Consider the following 24823-nt stretch of genomic DNA (forward strand, 5'->3'; position numbering starts at 1 on the left):
CGATAAACATCTTCTCCCATTAATCTTTCAACACTGACAGTTTTAAATATAGGTAAAGCATTTGTCAGCTACAATTTAAAATGCTAAATTTCAAGGAGAATATAAACTCATATCTGCATGCTTTCAAACCGTCTCAGTGTGAAAAGCACATTAGATAAAAATCACAGAATGGATTGGGTTGGAAGGGACCTTAAAGACCATCTAGTTCTAACCCCTTGCCATGGGAATGTGTTCTTTCTTCACAGATAAACCTCTCCAATTATAACCAACTCAGAAGTTCCAGTTAAACTAAATTCACCCCAACCTTTGTTATATTACATATTCACGAAAATATACAAGTTATCAGGCATGAAGAGCAGGTCTGTACTATGTCTGACTAGAGCATTGCCATCCACAGAGCAAACAAAAAAATCCCTCCTCTCTCCAAGCTCCATATGCAAGGGCACACAAAAAATTTATGACAAATCACACTGTTTTTTTTTTCTAATGGAGCACTAATACTGTGTTACTAAAGCTTTAATTAATGAATTGCATCATACAGAAAAGGAACTCTGGTACAGGACACAGACTGTGTGTATGCACCGTTCCTTTTCCAGGCTGTGTTAGTCATTTGCCATCTCAATGGCTATACTTTCTAGCACACTTTTCTGGTAAAGCATTATGCATTTTGTTTATACAGTCAGTAATTCTCTCAATACTGAAAAAGCATTTTATTGAAAACTTCTAAAAGGGCACAGTGATCCCAACTAAAGCAGGAATCCGGCACAGAATGTGCTCAGAATTTTTTACAAAATAATTACAATTCAAGAAAAAAAAAGAAGCCTACATAAATCAGAACAAGTATCATAAAGTATAAAAGCTACAAGACAAGAAAATGATAGTTCTTGCAATGTAAAACATGCTTCAAGAGCTGTATCCTGTTCTCACACCTTTCATGATGTAGCTTTTGTTCGAGAAATTATTTCATTCACAAAACTGTTGTTTTTTGCCAACACATCATTTCTCAGTTGTTTCAGCTTGATTTTGATGTCGTCTTCTGACATATCTGTCAGGGGCAATGCTTTCACTTGACAAAGAAAATCCTGAATTATCTTTTCACCTTCCTGAAATGGAGGAAAGAGGAGGAAAAGAAAATAGGATGCTTAGATTGCAAGCAGGATTTTTCCAAATTCTCTAAAGATACCAAGTATCACCACCAGAAACTTTTTTGTAGGCAAAAACCATGGTTATTTTTGCACTTCCAATCATGTTCTCAACTCTAGAACAATCCAGTTATACTGGTATCACGAGTTCTTTCCCCTTTCAATCCATGAGCAAAAAGCATCAGTTGATCAGTAGAAATACAGTATTTAACACTGATACCTCCTATGTGCATTCCACATTTAACTCCAGTGTGCAAATGCACTAGGTGAGGATTGCTAGCAGTAACATAGCCATATTACACAAACTAGTTACTTTTGGGAGGAACTGTAAATCAAAACCAATGTTTCAATATGCAAAATGCAAGAACAAATTGTAACCAAGCAACTGCAGAGTGGCCGTCACCAAGGAGAACAGATGATAATTAAGCTTTATGCATATGCTTTTACACAAACAGGCAAAGTGTAGCTTCTAAACAATCTGAATTGAATAGAAAGAACAAACATTTCAATGAACAGTATTCAGGATCCCTGTATTAGTAACAATTTGCCCAGAATACAGAATTTTGTCCCATCCTCTGCATTTTAGAACACCACTACAAAGTTTTGTTTTACCATTTAAAACTAATGCAGTATGCTTTCAGTGCAGAAATCTCCAAAGGACTTAGAAATGTAATAGCACGCTTTTCCCTCTAAACATGATGTTAACAAAGGCAGTGACATCTAAAGCTATGCTGTTCTATTGCCTCGGGAGTTTATGAAATATTATGTATTACTGAAATATCCAAGAAAAAACCCACAATGCTGTATTTGTCCGAAGTGTTTGCCACATTAATTTAATTTACACCAATTTAATGCCACATAGCCAGATCCAACTAATCTAAAAAATACTATACCACAATACCTAGCAATCTGGCAAATGAAAGGTAATAGTGCAGCAACTGAGGTAGGTGAAGGGGGAACCTCCTGGCACTAAAAAGTAGGACAAACCAGAGATCATTGATCCAAAACATCGAATCCACTTACTGAACCAGGAACAAATGCAGTAGACCTCTGCAACTGAAAATAAAGTAACAGGTAACAGCCTCTGTCTAGAGCAAAGGCTTTTTAAATGCAGAAAGTGCTATGGATATGGGCTAACACTTCAAGGCTTCCATATACTGGAGCATTACCAAGACTACCACTGATGTATGGGAGGAGATAAATGAGTTACAAGGCTGAAGTTTCACGCCAACTGCTGGGACACAGAACTAAGATCTTCAAGCAAATTTATATGCCTGCAGCAAGGAGGACCTGACTATTGGCACAAAACAATGCAAGTCATAAAGCAGCACAGGATTTTCCTAGAAGGCTGCAACAGATGTCACTGTAAGGACTCTTAAGCCAGCAAGAAGATGACACAGGCTATACTGAAAACGCTTTCTGCAAGCTACTGTTCTCCTTTAGGCTACCTGCTAATGAAGCTTCTTTTAAGAGAAAGTGAAGAGAGAAGAGAATAAACTATTTTGTTTGGGCTACTCCAGCAAAACTAATTTAAAAGCATTCCTGATAGCAAACCTCTCTTTCTCTGCAGAATTTCTTGGCTGGTGGTTCTCCTTCAGATTCCCTGGACTTGCCAATGTTTTGAAACTCCTCCAGTTCCAATGCTTTCTCTCTTGCACTTTCTATCACATGTTTTGGGAAAGCCGCCAACTCTGCTACATGTATTCCAAAACTCTGGTCACAAACACCTGGATGCAGATTAAAAAACAACAGTAAAGAATTCACAAGAGATAATATGGCTACACAGGTTATATGACCAAACTTGTAACAGTTCTCTGTTTTGAAGAATTAAATGCATGACATGGTTTGGTTCTCCCAATAGTTTCTGATATAATTTTGGACTATAGAGTCTAAAGAATATGCTCTTATTTAATTAAGCTCTCTTTGAACAGTAATTGCAGAGCTCCAAAAGTGATTCAAGAAGAAAGGGAAAACTCTTCAGGCAGAAAGAATTTCCCTCTAGTACTTGAATGGAACTGAATAATGCTTTTTATTAAAGTACTTCAGCACAGCCTGTAGAATATAGTATATTAAAAATTATGTGAATTACATTTCTCACATTTTTCTATATTTGAGTATTTTTATATATACATTCACACATGTAAAATGTTGCATTCTCAATCATCTTCATCCTCCTTTGCATCAGTACCACCTAACACCTCAGTCTCCAGGAGTCATCTTTAATTATATCAAAACCTTTCAACTTTAACTTTACACTTACTTCAATTAATACACTTTATAATATTTGGTTGAGGCAGAAAAGTTCTCAAACGGCTCAAAATATACCAATTACACATAGCTACATAAAAATTTTCACTTCAGTATCAAAAGCCCTCTGATACAATCTGCCAACTCCATTCATCTACATTACCATAATTCTGATTGGCCACCCACAACTATTACCATATCCTTTTAATTCTGGTCTCCAGCAAGGACGTACAAGTAACATATGTAAAATTATTCTTAACTAATCATCTATTAAATATTGGGTAACTAAAGAATAGGTGAAGGAAAATTTTGCATTTAGACTTTTTCTGTTTTATTTACCTTGCGATCTCTCAGGTTTCTTAAAGGAAATCAACATTTTTAAGTGGAAATTAGACCTCATATTGATTTTATATTAAAAACACACACCTCCCCAGACACAAACTAAGTCAGGTGTCTGCTCAAAGAATCCTGAGCAGAGGCATAGAGAACAGTACTTTCTGTGTCTCCTCTTCCAGCCGTCCTACAACACTCTCAAAGCATGAAGACAGGCATGAAAAAAAAAAAGAGGAGGATGTGGGGGGTGTTAAAGAATTCGCCCAACTGTCTGGGGGGTTTAATTGTAAGGTTTGCTATTCCAAAGGATTTAGAAGGAAGAGAGTTTAGAATTAGGGTATATTACTTCCATGCCCAACCAAAGCACTCAAGGCACTTAAATGAAGATGGCTTCTTTGAAGATACTGTACATTGCCAGCTGTCGCTGCACTGAAAACACTCATAGTTTCAATGTATGCTTGCAGCAATTTATGACTACACTTGTCTTCAGTTCCCAGGCCACACTAAGTCATATCTAAAGCATTGATTTCACCAAGGCACTCAGGGCTCTAAGGCTTCACTTGGTGGAATGATCTCAACATGTGCTGGAGAAGATGGGAAAGAGCAAACTACAAAAGAATCACAGACACTGCCTATCTGCTTGAACACGCTGAGTACCAGGGCCACAGCACTTTGGACTAATACTCAGAAGCAAAGCCTGGGCATTGCCTAGAAAAAATCCATGAAAAAAGGAGAACAAAGGCCATTTCTAAGAAATAAAGATCTCAAAAGTCAAGGACACAATTAATTAAATTAAAAGAAATAAGACTGTGGCAGCTGGAGATACTCTAACCAGCTTTAAGCAGACTCTCAGTAAAGCCAGAAGAGAGCAGCACTTCCAAGTCATGCTTTGACTCTCCTTGTCCAGAGCAGGCTCCTAGTTCTACAGAAAAGTACCCAAAACCTAATTGTAAGACTATAGCCATAGGGGAATACACAATTCCAAGTGGTTATACAAGTAACCAAAGTGCAACAAATGAAATAAATAATTTCATAGATTTTAAACCAGAAGAAATGAGTAAGAAACAGTCAGTTAGTAATGTCATGGGAGTAAAACTAGCACAGTACCACTTAAGTGAGGCTCAGATCATGATATAATAAAAACACATTTACCCATTATCTAAAGACACTTAATAGTACGGTGATTGCCTGTGAAGATAATAAAAATTATCTTTAAAAGTGTAATAGTAAAATTTAATAACTGGACAGCATATTAATTTCAGAACAATACATGCCAGAAGGAATGAACTGACGAGTCCCAAATTGGCTAAAGAAATCAGGAAATACTGGAAAGAGTTCCAGGATAACACACACAGAATATGCATTGCTCATCAAACAGTGAGCTATTAGGATGAACCTGCCAAGTGAAACAAAGTATTCACAAACATTTGACACAAACATTGTGTCAAATGACAAAACAGCTTTTAAAAAGAGGAATAAAGTTTAGCTATTGTATTTATAAGATTAAACGCAAAACTAAAAATATAAGGAAACATCAGTCTCCATGACGATACGAGACAAAGATTAACTCCTTAGCCTTAATAAAGATGTATGATATTTAGTAATTGTTTTAGTAAAGATAGTAGCCTAATTCCTCAAATACTTATTCCTTATTTGTGACAAAACCACTCCACAAGTCATTGATCAGATCCACTACAGCCAGTGTTCTATAGTAACTATGTTCTGAGTGTCACCTAACTCATTCCTTCATTGTGGAGCTCAGAAAAGGAAACTAAAGAGGTATTCTAAAGCGAAAACATAGTGTAATTGTACTCTGCCCACATTTTAAACCAAAATCTCAGACTAGAGGTTGGCAACCTGAATGAAACAGTCTTACGGGAACAACAAAATAGAGTTTACAACTAAAGGAGAATGCCATAAATGACCACGCCTTGTAAGCCACAGGTATACAGCCCTGCTTTATTATTTTAAGTACAGGCTCCTGCAGAAGGGGGCAAGAACAAAAGATTGCGGATATAGAGAAGCAGGAAGAACCACTAATTGTGGTTAACAGATAAGTTTATGCCTAATTAAAAATTTGTCTAATTTATTACTGAAAGGAATAACTGGCTCCATTAGAGGATTTTAATTAAATGCCTCTGACTTATCTTACACTAACAGAACAGGCTATTTGTTGTTTTACTTTTATGCCATTTGCTAAAAACATACGATTTTTCCTATATCCACCTACTGCCTAAATTGGGCACCATCTTTCTTCAATGACCAAGCCATATTACAATGAAATAGACATTATTAAAAACTGTCAGCACATAAAAGTTGCTCTAATTTCTTTTAAAAGAACAATTTAAGGAACATAAGCCTTTTCTGTCAGCAGGTTAAAATGGCTGATTTTGCAAAACAGAAAATAACCTTTTGGAAACTTCTCTCTGTTCTTTAAGAAATGAAAACGGATCAACCTCAAGAGCATCAACTTGAGTGGCAGAAATAACCTAGAAGTCTTAAATAATCATCAACATCATCACCAACTGTGTTCACACATGGAAGAGCTCCTGCCATACACACTGTCTACGGACAGAGAAGAATATGTCTATTATGAACCCTAAGCCTGAAGTTTATTCCTCACTTAGGGTGAAATTAAGTTACCCTGCTCACCATTTACAGTCTTACCTTCCTTGACACGATAAAGCATCGTCAGCGTGTTGTCACTGGTCAGAGCGGTAACATGTAGGTTATTTACTGTTGGCACTTGGTCAGCAAGAGCTGTCAGTTCATGAAAATGTGTAGCAAACATACAGAAAGCACAGATTTTGCTAGCAATGTATTCTGAAATAGCCCATGCTAAGCCAAAGCCATCGTAGGTAGAAGTTCCTCTTCCCAGCTCATCAATGATTATCAGCGAGTTTTCAGATGCTGTCCTAAAAGCACAAGAGCATTTTGTAACGTTTAAGAACAGCATGAACTCTGGATATTGGAATACCACAAATTATGTTGCAGAGGCATAGCATAAAAGAGGCAAAAGAGCTTTTATATTTACATAACAACATATGAATGAAGCACAATGTCTCATAGGTCTTTCCAAACTAGTTTCTTTGTCCCATTTAGACTTTGGCCTCCTGGTAGCAGCTCTATATGACCACTGAAATAAACAGAAGGCTAGTTCGAGAACTTATAAGCCGGCTAAAAATTACTTGAGATCCTCCAGTAGAGATCCTACATAAAAGGAAATCTTAAATGCATCTTTCTTAGAGCACCTCCTTTCCCCATCAACCTCAACCAACAAAATCATGTAAGCACAGGTCTCACCTAAGGATTGAAGCAGTTTCTAACATTTCAGCCATAAAAGTAGACACGCCTTTCAGCTGACTGTCTCCAGCTCCCACGCGAGCCAGGATACAATCCACGATGGTTACTTCTGCAGCATCACATGGTACAAAACACCCAATCTGAGCCATAAGAACAATCACCCCTGTCTGTCGGATGTATGTTGATTTTCCGCCCATGTTCGGGCCTAAATAAGAAATTTTGCAAATGAATTTAAGCAATGTCATCTTTTACAGTTCAGCAGTTCTTTAAAAAGGAAAACAAGCTCTAAATTAAAACAAAGAACATTTAAACTTATTACTCTCTTGGCGGGAAGGAGAAGCAGACTTTTCTAACAGGCGCAACAAGTAGCTCCACTACTAATAATGCTTGCTTGTATGTCTTACCGAACGCTGCTTTTTCAAGAGAAAGGTGAATAAAGAACCTTCATAAGTTTTGAGACTTTTCAGAAGTATAAGCAGCCATTTCAAACACACATCCATACCCAAAACTAATAAGCTTGAAGTTGAAAGTCATCGGTATTGCTGCTTAGAGAATGAAAATAATCTGCTTTTACCTCGAACAACAATTACAATTTGTCTGTAAAAATTAAACAGCTTAATTACAGGTCAGGTACAAGCTAATGGGTGATTTAAATTACAATCTAAAGGGCTTCTGAATCAGCAAAAGCAAATATTAATCAGTTAATTTTAAGTGAAGTACAAATGAAATAAAAAGTATTTTCCAGAAAAGTGATCATTAAAACCAACTTCACACTTTTGCTGACCAGAAAAACAAGCATATTACCATGCATTTATTCAGATTTTTAGTTTTTCTTTTTGATTATATGAGAAGTGTTCATTAGTCATTCTCTAATTTCCAATCTTTGCCACTCAGAATGTATGTCAAGGACATCTGGATGGGAATTAAAATTCAATTAAATCTATAAACACTAAAAAATATTTTTCTGTGTGGTAAAATTACCTTAATTACACCAGAGAATAGGGGAGAAAGGGTACAGTCATTGAGACATGTTTTGCATTTAACATCGACTTACATACGAAACAAAGAAAACATTGACAAAGAGGCTGCTTAAAATCTTGCCTACAGAAAGTGCCTACACGGCTACAGTACAATTAATGCCTACTGGAATTTTCCAAATCACTTAAGTAGGTTCCAGTTCTCCAGCTCCTGAGGTTGCCTGGCTTGTGGAGTTATATTCACTAAGGCAAAGAATACATACATTAAGGAAGAACTAGTTTCTTATTTCCTACTGTTCTAGCAGCTTCTCTCTTTTTCCCAAATGACTATTTCTAAATTAGTAATCACTTTCTTCAAACAATGCACTGTAACTACAATTATAACAACTAATTCCCAACTAATTCCATGATTATTAGTTTGCAAGATGAGAAATATGTCTGTATAGGTATAAACATAAACAATATCCACTATCAAAGGAAATGTTTCGCAAGAACATTGTGGACACTTTTTCTTAATATAATAAAACACAACAGCTTTCACTACTCTCCCTTATTTCCCAAGCTAAATCTTATACCTCAGAGAGACAGACGAGTAACTTGCTGGCTACTCACCCTTTGCTGATTAAAGAAATTGTTTTCACAGTTTCATTGGATTGTTGGTTTGTTTGCTTGTTGTTGGTTTGTTTTTTTTTAAAGGCATCATTATTGGACATAACATAACAAATGAAAAAGAGAACAGGAACATTTACCAGTAATAATGTGGAACATCTGCTTGCCCTTCTCAAATGTAACATCATTGGGGATGAAGGCCACCTCATCTTGTACTTCGATGCAAGGATGTCTGGCACCTTTCAGCACAATCCTTCCTTGTCCCTTTTCCAGAATGACAGGACGGATATACGGCACTGGTGCTCCATTTGACACATGAGCAAAACTGACAATTGCATCTAATTGGGCTATCACATCATTCATCGTCTGTATTGGTTCTGCATAACCTGGTTTTGATTATACACACCAATTCAACAGTTAGAATTTTCTTCTGTTCTTGCCAACAAGATATCTTAAAGCCTATATTGAGCCCATAAAATTCATTCATTTGCATTAAAAGTCAATTTTGTTCAAGATAGCAGTCACCTCCTGGGAGAGTCTAAGACGCAATCCTGAAGCTCCCATGCTTTGACTACAAAGGGGACTTCTTCAGACTAAGAACAGGAAGGGATGAGGCCATGCTGATTGTTTTGCCTTAACACTAGACAATGAGAAATACCTTATCTTAGTACGGGATGGCAAATGCTCACATGGAAAGATGGCTGGAAATCCAGTAAGTTTCCTTCCTCAATAATACACTGTATTTTGATGCTCATGCAAGCAAAGACAATAGAGAGACAGCACTGACAATACAGACATAGCAACCCTTCGCACTGGTGTGAATGATGGTATGGAGAGGTAAGATGTAGTGCTTGCGAGACCAGACAACTGGACTAGGTGGCCCAACAGCCCCAGTACCAGTTCTTAAGTGCGGGTGTTTGGGTTTTTTCAGTGAAAGGGATGATGGACAGGAGTCTACAGAGATAACGCATCTAACACCTGCAAAGCGAATGCATGTGTCAGAAGAGGTGAGCAGTGACCTGCAGAAAGAGTCCTATCTATACGAAGTACATTTACTGTTCTAACACCGTCTCTTGAACTGTCTAGGTACAGATCATTAAGAGGACCTGGACACTTTCATTCAAGAATTATAGACAATCCAGTCTTTTCCATTAAATTAGCTTCACCTGGGGCAGAAAAATGATTTTTAAATGCACATATACATTTTTAAGTCTATGACTGCACACCACAGAAGCTTTAAGCAACACCAAAAGATTTCCTTAAACATATTAGGTATTTATAGATGATATAGTGAAGCTAATCCTGCTACATAATACCCAATTATCTTTCCACATAAATATACAAACCTTAGCATGCAACATACAAAAAAACCCAATCAACAAGATAAAAAAGATCTAACAAGCTACTGATTTTGCAATATACTGGCAAATTCCTTATCATGACAAGAGGCCAAAGCTTGTAAAGATTTCCACTGTAGCTTAATACACATTCAAATATATTAATACATCAGCTTAAAAAAGGGGTTTTTTTTTAATCTTTAATACATTTACCCTTAGTTTAATATTCATTAGTGCTTTCACTTTCCACTTCTCTCTTTGAAAGAGCTAAGATTTTTCCTGCTGGAACTACTGCCTTTGGGACAGGTGATATTTACAGAATCCTCCAGACCAAATTCCCCAATGTCTCTTCTCCTTTTGGTGAAGGATTATAAAGAATGTCTTGTAAGTAGGCAATCTTAGAGCAAAACATATGGAAATTAAATTAGGAAAACAGTAATTTTTTGTTGTACCATATAAGCAATGACTAACTTGATCTTCTATTGCTTATCAGTTAGTTCTTCACTATCCTTCACAGACTCCAGGTCCCACTCCCTCAGTTCGCTGTTGTTTTTCACCTCTTCTGTCTTCTACTTAGTCTACAATTTGGGAGGAGATGCCCAGAGTCTGGGTGGTAGGTGAGGAGGACAGATGTGGCCTTTATGGGTATATTTTTATTCCTTTCAAGGGATTAGCATTTGCACACACCACATCATGGTATATTTGTAGCAATGTCAGGAAATGGTCTGAACACAGAAGACAATGTATTTCAAATTTTCACCAACTGTCTAAAAGTCACACCTCTTTTTTCATACTAATTCTTTGGGGAATGTTACAGTTATCCTCCACAGAAGAGCCTACAAAGTAACTGCAAGTGCTCTCAACATTCTAGACACTGATACACATCAACATTGAAATATTCACCTGAAGCAATGTTAATGATTTCCTTAACAATTGCATCCTGAGCCTCTTCATACTCTTCTCTGTTCTTTATATATTCATCATTGATGGAGCTCAGTTTGCTGTGAACAAAACCACAATATTTAGAAGCTGTGATGTTCTATCTTTGCTACAATGTCAAGCTTCTGGCCACCTCATCTATGAGTCAATACCAGTTTTCCTCACCTTTTTAATAGCAAGATTCAGCACAAGGAACACAAAGCAACTAAGCTGTGATTCATCCAACACAAGGGTATCAGTAAGTTTATTTCCAAGTAGAAGATCGCTCACAAGGGCAAACCAGCAATTTGAGCATCTCCGAACACATCATTCTTAAAAATCTTCTAGCAGTTGTTTGTTACAGACATGTTATGTGATACGGACTTGCTCTTAAAGCTGAATTTCTGGCCATTTTGCAACAAGATGTAGCACGTTATGGAACTGGCAGAGGAAAACTGCTGCTAAGCAACTGTGTAATTAGCCCAGAGTCCTACAACAGGCTTATCAGAGCTGAAAGCATTGACTTCTTTCATTTAGTAAACCTCAGTGAACTATTGTCACTAAGAACAGGTTCTAGCCTTCAAAATAAGGTAAGCTTAAATCAAGAGAGAGTTTTAATTCTCTTGAGTACTTCTCAAGTTCATCTCCAAACACGGTCAAGTAGTGGACCCACACTATAAGCACAAGTCAGCCTTATGCTTAGACTTGCTTCTGTAGATGGTGCTAGAACTTAACTAAGCACAGAGAAGTCCGTTTTATTAATGATCCATGGGCTTCTTCACTAAGGGAAAGTAACAGATGACACTTACAGTAGGGGTTCTAAGTACCATCTTCTCAATTACAGAAAAAATTAACTTCCTCATTACATTTAGATTCATAACATATTTAGAACCATTAAAAAAAAACCAAAACTGTTTTAAATTTCAGAGAGGAAATATCCTCTAAGTAAATGTTAAAACAAAATTCAATTAAGGTTTACACTTTGTTCATTTAAGTAAATAGGTGCTAAATTGCTATTGCTGGTGCTAAATACACCAACATATTGCTTGGTGTGAACCAGTATGCTTGCCACACTTCAAAGCACAGGATTTATTACTATGAGAGTGAGTGATTAGCAGAAACAGTCACTATTAGTAATAGCACTGACTTGAAAACAACCTTGCCCCATAGGCAGTGCTCCTCATATCTCTGTCAATCAAGATCTCCCTCAATAAACTCACTTCTCTAGTCACTTTACTAAGTCCAGCAGGAATTGTTACATATAAAGTGACAGCAGCATGGTTTGTCTGAAATACTCTACAATGTAGTAATCTCTGCTATTTTTACCCTTCCATATAACACATGCAGGAGACTTAAAGAGCAGTTTTCTCCTGGACCTGCCACTGACAGACAAGGAGGAAGTTTAAGTCCAATTAGTGGCTGATTACCAGTGGCATTTCTTAGGGTTGATACAAGGGCTGATACTATTTATGCCTTGATTAACAACCAGAATGATGGGACTGAATACACTCTTAAATGCACTCTCAGCAAGGTTACGAACAATATCACATTAAGAGGAGCGGTCAGTACACTGGCAGACAGGGCTGCCATTCATTGGATTATATAGACAGACTAGAGAAATAGGTGGATAAGAATTTCAACACAGGCAAATGCAAAGTCCTACTCTTGGGATGAAGTAACTCCATGCAACATTACAGACTGGGGTCCCAGTGGCTATAAAACAGCCATTCCTAAAAGAGTCAAGGGATCCTGTGGACAAGAAGCTGAACAGGAGACAGCAGTGTGCCCCTGAGGCACAGAAGACCAAGCTTATGCTGGCTGCACTAGCAAAAGTGTAGCCACCATGTTGAAGAAGTGACTGTTCCCCTTTATCCAGCATCATGAGACCACACCTGCAGCGCCATCTCCAGTTTTGTCTTCCCAGTGTCAGAAGGACATAAAACCTGGAGCAGACAGTCACCACAAAGATTTGTAGCTAGTCTGAGAGAATCCAAACTCAGCCTGGAAAGGAGAGGCACCAGACTCTTCTTGGAAGTGCACAGCAAAAGAATGAGATACTAAAATATTGAACTTCTGCACGTAAAGTTCTCATTAGATCTGATTAGAAAAGTTTTTTTTACAAAGAGTGGTTCAGCACTGGAACTTGTGCCCCTCCAGGTTGTGAGGGATGCTTGGACGATGAGCACCTTGGCAAGGCCTTCAGCTACCTCATCTAACTTCGAGACAGGATCCAATTTCCAAAGTGGTTCTGCTTCAAATGACGGGTTAGACCAGTTAACCTCAAGAGATCACCTTCAACCTAAGTTATTACCCGATTCTGCATATGCAACTTCCTGCCTTGTTTGCCCTGTGTAAAAATAATGAAGTACAGAGAGAGATATCAAATGACCAAGGTAGTCCTTGCTCCTAAAATGCTCTAGAAGAGCTAAAAATTCAACAGAGAATATAGATCTTTTTGCTTGGCTGACCTGTGACAGAGCTGTTGTCCAGACAAGGAGCCACTGAAACAGCATCAATGCAATTAGCCTGAAGACTGAAATTTTTAAATAGCTTAATCTACAGAGCCACAGAATCAAAGTCCAATACATAGGTCCACTAGAAATTACAGCATGATTTGGAACAACAGAAAAAGGTAATCACTAACAAAATTTCTGCATGTCATATTTGGTGATAAACATAAATAGCTCTTTTTCTATTGCAGCTTGTGAAAGTGTCTGTATAAACACTCAGTGAATGCAATTATGCTACTAGCTGCAGCTAAAACTGAGACATTAGCCCAAGTCAAAGGACCAAAAATAGCTAACAGTTGGCAAAGTAAATGGGGAATGCAGCTTTTAACAGAAACTGCATGACTCCTCCTCCCTCATGCCAGTCGTGCTCAATATGTCAATCTGTGAGCCAATTCAAAAGGTGAAAATTCAGCCATTCAAGATGCAGGGAAACCACTTTATTGGCATAATTATAAAGGAAAGAACAATTTTGTTTCTTTCACAACAGGCTTGGAAAACTACTGAGATGATTTCATACCTGTTAGTAAATTTCACGCCATTCTTCTGTGTATCAACTATTTCATATTTTGAATTGTTACGGAGAACCTTTTCCTCCTTGCAAGTTATTCGAAAGTGATGTCCAAACTGTGAATTTGTTTCCAGTTTGATACTCTTGCCAGCTTCCAAACCTTTTAGATGAAAAGAAAAAAGAAAACAACTGTATTATCAAAAAAACCTGCACCCTGTCCTATTTCTGCTCACCAATCGCCAGTTTCCATGAGTTTCAATGCATGTCCTCAAAAGGACATAAAACAGAACTAGGCCTAGGCAAGAGTTAGATGAATTCCATAAAATGAATGCTGCCAGTATCTTGCAACATACATTATAATTTCTGAAATATTCTGGGATGCCATCCTTACGGGGGGAAAAAAAAAAAAAAGACCACATCATAAACCAAAAATCACTTGGTTTTCAACAGATTCTACTGTGATAAATAAAGTCGCCCCACACTAATAATAAAATAATACAAACATCCCTTAACTCCTCTGTACCAGTTTTCATTTCACCACTTGATCGCAAAACATTTTACAGAAGAGGTAAGAATCAAAGGCAGTTTCATACCCTACCTAGTTCTTTTGCTGCACTTTTTAACAAGGACTGCATTTTTTCTTCCAGTTCATTCATCTTCTCTCTTAATTCTGTCAAATTAGGATCAAAAGAAGCCTTGACAAGAAATTCATGATTCTCCACCTGGGGAAAAACAACAAGAAAAAAATATGTATGAACATAGGCAGTAAAAAAAGAATCACCTCCCTGATCATTCATGGTGAAATTAATTTACTTCGTAATTTATTCTATTTTATAGATATAATTTCGTAACGTGATGCTGTTTGTAGTTGAATCAGACACCAATTATCACAAAACAAATATATCTCTAACACTTGTTTTCTCAAATAATATACTTTATACAAGCAAAATATACCCTTTTAACACACTCCTTTACTTTGAAATGGAGTTATCCACACATTCATTTGCATACAAATAACTGAGCAGTAGAAATGAAATTGTTACGTAGGCTGGACTTATGCAGCTAATTAAGACTGCAAAAGGATGGGGTGTTTCAAAGCAAGAAGTGTTTGGAAATACAAGTTTCTGAAACAGGAATTCCTATCCAAAACACACTCAAGAAGGAATCTACATAATACCACCAAAAATTCTAGCCAATTTCAAACCAGTTGAATTGAAAAGCATACACATTTCCTTCAAGCTGAACATTTTCAGAGGCACAAATGAAGTAAGTTTCATCTTCTTCCTCTCCCTTCCCTAAGCTTCCACTACCACGTGTGTGTTTCTGATGACCTTACAAGTCTCAGGTTTAATTCACAAGCACAACTTATAACTGCTCAATAAAAGACACTCCATTTTTAATATACAAAGTTTTACAATCAATAAAATATTAGCACTGTTGTCCAACATGGAAACTAAGCACTGGCTTTCATATTAGTAATTTACTTATTCTAATTAAGTTTAAAAAACAAGCAAAACCCCAAAACACACAGAACACTTAGGAAGCTTCCCCTAGCTGGAAATTATCTGCAAAGTTGTACACAAAGCAACTACAAATACTTGGCAAAACACACCAGAAGATGGCAGTTTACATACAATTTCACTTATACCCACAAGTATACGTTAGCAAAAGGAAAAGAGGAAAGGGAGGTTCACACAATTCCTTTACTCCTTCCCAGACAACAAAAGTATCTCTCTAGAAAGCACTGAGCAAGAAGAGCTGTAACTGCAAGAATCACCACATACATCTTGTTCTACTAAGCACCAGGAAGTACCTCAAACCTGTAGTGTGTCAAAACAAGTGTAAAAGCATTAGACTGAAGACTCCCAGGTTTGGCAGCAACTTGGAACAAAGACCTGGGAATGCAATCTGGAAATGAGAGCCACAGGGCTTATATATTTTGAATTTGGAATGGGAAGGGACAGGTAAACGATCATATGAAGAAACTACATAGCTTACTGTATTTTTAAAGGATTGCTACTTTATTCTGAGAATTATCTTCTCCAATAGATAATCTGATTTTCCACAGAAGCTGCAACACAGAAAACTGAACCACTGGGGCTTGTTTTCTCTGCAGTTACCAGCACTGCAAGGCGTTACACTCAGCCTGCTGTTTTAGTTCCAGTTGTGTTGTGTGCAAAGTTCTCCAGTTGCTTAACCAGAGAGGATGACTCCACAGAATAATGGATTATGAGATTTTAGAGGACCATCTTGAAACTTGGAAGTGTTAAAGGAGTATGAACAAATTCATTCCCTGTTACATCCCCTGTTGACAGGCCTATTCCTCCCATTCTCCTCACAATTCTGCTAAAAGAACAGCAATGAACATTTATGACAGCATACAGAAGAAAAGACCATTTCTGGTTTTGTAGGGCAGATCCTGGATCTGAAACAGGAACTGAAACACCACGCATGCCAGCCTTTGTCACAACTGGCTTCATGAGAAAAATCGAGGCTGACAGTCAAGTGAAAAGTAGTATTTTTTCACAACTTCAAATAATTACTTGAAGCCTGGAATAAAGTGCAGAAATCCCATAACCTCGGCAGAAGGAAGGTAACATTCCCAAGGACCCATAACACACTGGCAGGTCACCCAGTCTGGCTGTTGGTTCCGGCCTTCATCCACACTGCCGTATTAGAGAGGCTGATCAGAACTGAAGCCATGCCTTGCACTTCCACCCTTCTGGACCCCCTCCCTGCAGGCGAGCTTTCATTTCACTGCCAGAAAAGATCCATATGTGGCCAAAGCTTACAAATGTGCAAAAAAGAGCTATGTTACTGCCTCACCCTCTGCTCCATCCAGCAGTCATAGGGATGGAGTTAGTTTTCATGTGCTTGTTGCTAACTCCATTACAGCTCCAACAGACCTGTGATGACAAATGAACCCAGAGGCTGTTAGCGTGCAAGAAATAAATCCTAAACTCCTGTGAAGTTTCAGGACAGGCAATTTAAGTAAAATTACTCCAGGTTCCGTTCACATTCACAGTCTGAGTTAGGGACTACAGCAGCTAAAGAACCATTTCGCAGCAGAGCAGGCTCTCCAACCCAGGATAAGTGCCTGGTGGCTTTTCCAGGTGTAGACACCAAGTCTTCAGAACATCCAGCAGCCTATATACCATTACCTCAGCCGGAAAATCCATCTGACGACACTCAGAGTGAAAGCCAAATGTGATCAAGTCAGTAGAAAACATAGAATCATAGAATCAACTAGGTTGGAAAAGACCTTTAAGATCATCAAGTCCAACCGTCCCCCCAACATTGCTAAGGCCACCACTAAACCATGCCACTAAGTACCTTGTCTACACGGTTTGTGAACACTTCCAGGGATGGTGATTCCACCACTGCCCTGGGAAGCCTGTTCCAATACCTGATTACCCTATTGAGGATGAAATCTTTCTTAAAACATTTTAAAACTACATTAAAAGTTCAGCTAAACTGCCAGGAATGTAAAATAACTGGTTTACTAAAAATATTAAAATTTATGCTACTAATTAATATATAAAACCATCAGGCACCCACAACTATATTACCCTCTAACGTTCTTCTCAAGCTGTGCTCCTCCTACAGCAGTATCTCAGATATAATTAGGTAAGTCACTTAAAGCAAACTTTTACTTTTCTCTTCTGCAGCCCTCAGTATGAACACAGCCAACAACAATCTGTCAGGACAAGCATTAACAGGAATGTGGTATTCGAGTTCTTGGTGCTCTGTACCTAATCAATCTACCACCAATTACGGTCCAGTAAGGCTACACCTCACCAGAAAAATCGGAGGAAGTATCAGTGAATGCAACTCACTCCCCTCTCATCTTCCCAAAATAATACCTGCTTCCATCATAATCATACTTCACCAATACATTGAAGTATGAAGTATCGCTGAAACACACATTAAGGAATGCAACAGACATGCAATGGATTAATGTGAACACTCTTGCCACCACTGTCACTCTATATATAACCTTCTACTGGCAAGAGTAATGCAAAAGATTATAATAAAAACAAATCCCTTAAATGCAGTACCACAGAATGGTTTGGGTTGGAAGTGTAAGTTTTTGCTCAGAGCTACTCCGAAACGAGTGTTCAAAGTATAAAATATTTAATGTGCTAAGTAGCAGACCAGCATTACAGCATTAATACTTTCATACCTGTGTATGTTTACTTACATGAAATAAGTCCCAAGTGAGTCACATTTCCAAGAGGTGCTCAAAGAAATGTGGTGACAGCAAATAATTTGCACGCTCTGGAGCTATATGGACTTGATCTTAAAGGTCTTTTCCAACCTAGTTGATCCTATGATTCTATGTTGAGCCAGCTAGCTAATCTGAAAAACAAGTCTTCTGCAAAGAGCTGTGCTCTTAATATTCAAACTAAAATACTATGTACCAAAAGCGCTAACAAACTTTCGAGTTGCCCTGACTTGAGGAGGAGTTGGGGTAGATGGTTTTTGAAAGGACCCTTACAATTCTGTGAAAAGACAGGAAAGGAAGTGACAGTTTCTCAACTTCTATTACAGTTAGGTAAACGAATAACCACATCCCACACTTTTTGAACTTAGATGTTTCTTTTTTATATCAGAATGGATTATTGACATAATTTTGTTGCTATAGCAACCTATTTTCCAATCACACTCAGAATAGAGCTGGGTATTTTGTCTGTACTCCCTAAAAATCTAAGAAGCGTTTCAAGTCAATGTTAAAAACTTTAACATTCATACGGACAAGGTGTATTCTTCTGGTAAAACCAGCACTGGCTTATCTACAACCATTTTCCAGTATCTTGAAGGGGAAAACAAAAAACAAAACCAAATCCGACACACTGGATTCTATGGGCCCTGATTAAAAATAACTGACTTGTTATTTTGTTTAGAAGGACAACAAAAAAGGCTGAAAAGAAATTTAAAGAGCTGGACTATGAAGGGTGAAGGCTTGGAACAGCTGTTAGCTTTAAAGAAAACAGAGTCCCAGGGCATACAAACTGCATCAACAGATGGTCTGTAACTAGGATAAAGCTATAAATTTCTTCATTAGCATATATCACAAATTACAGCAACATGTCAATCAAACTGTGTCCTTAAACCATAAAATGCAACTGATGAATGCATACACAATACAAAGAGGTAAAGTGTGGTGCTTTTGCCTTTGAATAAAAATACACATGTTCAAAGTTTTAAAGCCACTGCAGTTTTCAGAAGTTCAACACTTTTCCCTTAACCATGCCTGGCACATGGTTAGGTAGTTCTCATATTTCTAGTCAGCTGAGATTGACACAACCCTAAAAGTCTCCCACAACTTCTGGGAGTTGAAAGATCTTACAGAGAAAATGACTGAAAGATCTTACAGAGAAAGGAACATTAAATACGTATCTAACCAAGCATGTACATTTCAAAATGAGTCTCACCAATTCTGTAACAAATATGATGGGAAAAAACGATGTACAAAACCCACTAAAAAACTTGTTTCACCCAGCTAAGCAACGGTTCCTGGTTTTTCCTGTGTCCTAAGTGTTCAGCATTAAACAATGACAAATCAGTCATTTATATTCATCCCTTCTCCTTTCTGCTACAGATTCAAGGAACAGGAATGTTCCCTCCAGTTTTCTTTGGCCAATTTTTCTGCTGAAAAAATGCCAGTTTTCCCTTGCAAGCATAGTCCTATCACCAGTAATGTTTCATAAGCAAGTGTAGCTGCAAAGCTAAGATAATTGCAGCAGCTTTCTCTCTAATGAGAAATGTCTTTACAATGGAAAGTAAAGTCAAGTCTTTATGCCTAAGTCAACCATTTTTCAGAGAGGCAGTCTGTTAGTAATGAATACTTAACTCCACACAAAACAGAACCAAGTCTAATGAACTTTAAAGAAGCAGAGAAATATGTAATAAACATTCTGGTTATATTCCAGATTTGAGACATACCATAGTAACTCTGAAAATATGAAAAGCAGAAAAGTGCCAAAATAACTTCTACACTTTTAATACTGATGAGGCTTTCAAAAAACAGATTCAGGTCCACAGCATCCATGTACCTGTAGCATTTTTATACTGACTAGATAACTTCAGACAGTGGATGAATATCCTCTTGATATTCAACTACCATACTAATGTCTTCACATATTCCACAGCTAAACTACCACTAACTACTTAATATAGATGATCAATTAAATTTAGTGAGTGTAGAGCAGATTGCAAAGTTCAATAAGAAACTTTAATTGCTAAGTAAACCCCCTCCCACACACCAGCCCATACCTTATCCATGTCCAATGTTGTTTCTATCATCTCCAGAAACTTTGAAAAGTCAGAGTAGATATCATTAAGAGGTGTTATAAACACTGCCAACAACAACATCTGGTGAGCTCCTGTTAAGAACAAACACAAAAAAATCATCATTCACAAAACCCCCCAACTTCACCAGAATTCACTTATCCAAAATAAACAGCACAACTATATAGTTGGTTAATTTTTATTAAGATTGGCTATGATTATTTCACTGACACACATGTATCATTTTCCAGAATTGGCATTATTTATATTCTGATTAAGCTTTTACCTATTCTGTCATCTTTGTTCACATCTGGTGGTATTAATTCCCTACTACTATGAGTAAAACTAAAGACAAACAACAGTTTGAAAGCTAACCTGCTGTCTGAACATTACTCATCTTGCACATAAAAAACTAAAATGGCTTTAGCAAAAAGTATATTCTACAGCAAACAATTTTAAAAATACAAAATGGAAGTTTCATCATTCACACTCAAAGAATGTGAGGTTTTCATTTTTCTTACTTCAAAATTACAAAAAAATTGGAACTATTTGGTAGGTTAAAATATGGACATAAATAGAAATTGAGGTGTATGGGGTTTGGTTTTGCTTTCCTTAAAAAAACCCAAACATCTACTCTAACCAGATCTTTACAGTCACTGATCTTTCCACTAAACAGGAAATCATCAATATTAGTCTCTTCCCACTTATTTTTTTAGCACAGATACCCTGTAGCACCAAGTATAACTGTGAACTGCATTTTCCCTTTGACGTAGCATGCATTTTCCCTAACGTAGCATGCAGAGATATTGCTGATTTTGTGAAAAAAAGTCTTTTCTTCAGGCCTAAAAATAAGCACCTATCCAGCAGCCTGCTGTGAAAACGTTATGTCAGTAAACAAACGTTTACATCTCTGCAGCCACTTCAAGTTATGATTTAATTACAGAAAGATTAGCATTATTGACTATACGATTTACACAAAATGCCTCAAAAAGAATCCAATACTATGAGCTTCTAGTCATTGGATTAGATACGGAATTATATTTGCCTCTGATGCTTACAGGCAAGGCTTTGCACATTAACAGAGAAACACAGAACTAAGCTCTGGCTAGTCCAGAGCCTCTCAATTTCTTACCAGACTAAGGAAAAAGTCCTAATCTTTCCTAAGAAAAACATCTGTACAAATTTATAAAAGTCACACAATGAGGACACGATTACTCAAGGGAATCTGTCTTCTCTCTCAGCACTGTAACTCAAGCAAAAAGTAAAAGGTTGGTTTGTTTCTTTCTCCTCCTGTGCCTTTTTGCTTCCTCGCTCCCCCAGGCTTTTAAAGTTCTTAAAAGATTAGTGTCTATTAATGGAGGAAAAAACTGCATGTTGTTGAGAGATTACTGAACTTGTAAAAAATAGAGTCTTCTGCTGACTAGAAGTCTTCAAACTAAGAGACATCTGAAATAAAGATCTTGCTTTTTATTCCAAATCACTTTCTTGGTCTTTTTTTTTTTTTTCCAAATCCCTCCTGTAAGGAGACCCATCTAAACCAACCTAGAAAATAAAAGCAGGAAGTAAAGAAGAGACTGAAGAACAAAAAGAGGTTTCATGTCCATTCTTCAGAGCATGTTTCCAGTACACCAGCTGAGAGACTGCCTGCTAATTTAATAATCTTCAGTATTCTTGAATTAATGAAAAATGATTGTGCTTGAACTTAAAGTTGCAATTAATCCTTTCAATAAAAAAAACTGTAAGTAGGAGAGTTTCATACAATTTCATTATTTAAGTTTGATGAGTACATCTTCAAACACCATAGGAAGATGTCACATTCAAAAACTAGAAAATATTAATTTATTAAGTAAATAAAATACTAGTGTATTTATATATGTTTAGAATATGGTTCAAACTGATACATTGCAAAACTGATTTATATTTTCAATCCAACTTCATGTTCAGTATCCAAGGAAGTCAAATAGCAGAGTCAGTGAATACTGAGGATTTATAGAAGTTGTATGTGTATGTTTTTCTTAAAAGCATAACACTTGGCATTAAGAGATTATGAGCAAGAAACACCACTGAAAAAATTCAACTCTAACTTGGACTGTACCTGCATTCATAAACTCATACAAAAGATGTATGATAAAAACAAACAAACAACACTTTTGCACCTACTCAACATTATTAGCACGAGGTAACCATTGAGAGAAAGAATAATAGAACTATGTACAGTCAAAATCAGAGATATGTATTGATCACAAAACCCATCTGCTCCCAAGTAGTTTTTAATTTAAACCATAAACTACTTACTGAAGCATAGATAAGTGTTTATTATATGAATTAAAGACTTTCCTAGTAATATAGTTTGAAATGTTGTATAGAAATTAAAATGAAGCACTAATCCTCAAACTTGAAACGTTTATATAGTTAGTTTGGCAGCAAACAGAAGTATGACAACTGACACTATTCTATCAAGGAAAAACAGACGAATCTCGACAACTGAAGGCACTTAAGCCAGCCATTTTGATGGTACAAAAGGTCTTAGGAAAAATAATGAGGAAAGAACAAGGAGCAAAATGAAAATTGGGATAAAATATAGTACAGGTTTACTAAAGGCGGATCATACCTACATAGCACAACATCTGTCTGAGATAACTGACTGCCTAAAACAAAGGGAAATCCGTAGACCTAATCTGGGCTCTTCTAAAGGATTCAGTATGGTGTCACATGGGATACTAAGCTGCAAGATTCCTGATTAATACGATGATCAGAAGGCAGATAGAGAGGACATCAACGATTTGCAAAAGATGAGCTGGAAGGACATCAGCAACACACTTCCTCCAGGGCTCATACAAGCATTTATCTTTTTAAGATGTGTGAATCAATAATATTAATGCACAAAAGAAGGCTGCTTCTTATAAAATTCACGAATATATACAATGTGGGAGGTATCAATAGATGAAATTGGAACAAAATAAATCAGGAACATAACCGATCAACCTTGAAAACTGAGCTAACAGAAATTTAGTAAAATCTAACAGTGAGATGACACATTGACAGAAAAACAATTTCCACTCTGAGTAGGGGAATAATCAGCAGGAAATGACAAAGGATGTGAAAGAGCCAAGTTCAATCACAACATGGTTATAACACACCAGTGTCATGGAAAGACCTGTACTGGAAAATGCAATAGGAGGCATTTCCAAAAGCAGTAAGGAGATATTCAAGCCACTGTATACCATATGGTAAAAAAACACCTGGAACCCATCTTACAATTTCAATATCTTGCATATTAACAGGCTTAAAATAGTGTCCTTCTGAGATGGACAAGAAGATGTTTCAGCAGCTTCTTGAAGATATACGTCTTGTAAGTACCTAGATTTTACATCCCAGCAATTGAGTAATGAACTGCTCCCTCTTCCCAGCAATAGCAATATGATTTGATGACTCAGAGTCCTTTCCTGTCTTATACAGGTTTCTGAAGTCTGAAAAATAAAAACATCATCTTCACTCACTGCCCCACTCCTCAGCTTTCATCATCCGTAAAAACAAGTATCTCAACAAAGCAATGCTTGATACTGAGGGAAAGGCAATCATAGAATCATAGAATCATAGAATCGTAAGGGTTGGAAAGGACCTTAAGATCATCTAGTTCCAACCCCCCTGCCATGGGCAGGGACACCTTGCCCTAAACCATGTGGCTCAAGGCTCTGTCCAACCTGGCCTTGAACACCGCCAGGGATGGAGCATCCACAACCTCCCTGGGCAACCCATTCCAGTGCTTCACCACCCTCACTGTAAAGAACTTCTTCCTTATATCTAATCTAAACTTCCCCTGTTTAAGTTTGAACCCATTACCCCTTGTCCTACCACTACAGTCCCTAACGAAGAGTCCCTCTCCAGCATCCTTGTAGACCCCCTTCAGATACTGGAAGGCTGCTATGAGGTCACCACGCAGCCTTCTCTTCTCCAGGCTGAACAGCCCCAACTTTCTCAGCCTGTCTTCATATGGGAGGTGCTCCAGCCCTCTTATCATCCTCGTGGCCCTCCTCTGGACTCGCTCCAACAGCTCCATGTCCTTTTTATGTTGAGGACACCAGAACTGTACGCAGTACTCCAAGTGGGGTCTCACAAGAGCAGAGTAGAGGGGCAGGATCACCTCCTTCGACCTGCTGGTCACGCTTCTTTTGATGCAGCCCAGGATACGGTTGGCTTTCTGGGCTGCAAGTGCACACTGCCGGCTCATGTTAAGCTTCTCATCAACCAACACCCCCAAGTCCTTTTCTGCAGGGCTGCTCTGAATCTCTTCTCTGCCCAGCCTGTAGCAGTGCCTGGGGTTGCCCCGACCCAGATGTAGGACCTTGCACTTGGCTTGGTTAAACTTCATAAGGTTGGCATCGGCCCACCTCACGAGGGTGTCAAGGTCCCTCTGGATGGCATCCCTTCCCTCCAGCGTATCAACCGAACCACACAGCTTGGTGTCGTCGGCAAACTTGCTGAGGGCGCACTCAATCCCACTGTCCATGTCACCGACAAAGATGTTGAACAGGACCGGTCCCAACACCGATCCCTGAGGGACACCACTCGTTACAGGTTTCCAACTGGACATCGAGCCATTTACCACAACTCTTTGCGTGCGGCCATCGAGCCAGTTTTTTATCCA

At 37.8% G+C, this 24823-nt stretch overlaps 1 protein-coding gene across 1 annotated transcript in view; it reads right to left on the minus strand.

The window, feature by feature from the left end:
• Positions 1-691: 691 nt before the first annotated feature.
• MSH2 (mutS homolog 2) overlaps positions 692-24823 on the minus strand; it is a 50349-nt gene continuing 26217 nt past the window's right edge. Inside the window, exons 8-16 of the mRNA XM_030499337.2 lie at positions 20161-20270; positions 14483-14606; positions 13894-14044; positions 10852-10949; positions 8752-8997; positions 7026-7230; positions 6390-6637; positions 2697-2869; positions 692-1103 (exon numbers count right to left, since the gene is read on the minus strand). Of these exons, the coding sequence (XP_030355197.1) occupies positions 933-1103; positions 2697-2869; positions 6390-6637; positions 7026-7230; positions 8752-8997; positions 10852-10949; positions 13894-14044; positions 14483-14606; positions 20161-20270 (1526 nt within the window). The 3' untranslated portion in view covers positions 692-932. The remainder of the gene's footprint in view (positions 1104-2696; positions 2870-6389; positions 6638-7025; positions 7231-8751; positions 8998-10851; positions 10950-13893; positions 14045-14482; positions 14607-20160; positions 20271-24823) is intronic.

This window comes from Strigops habroptila, chromosome 10 (assembly GCF_004027225.2).
Source record: "Strigops habroptila isolate Jane chromosome 10, bStrHab1.2.pri, whole genome shotgun sequence".
NCBI classification, from domain to species: Eukaryota; Metazoa; Chordata; class Aves; order Psittaciformes; family Psittacidae; genus Strigops; species Strigops habroptila.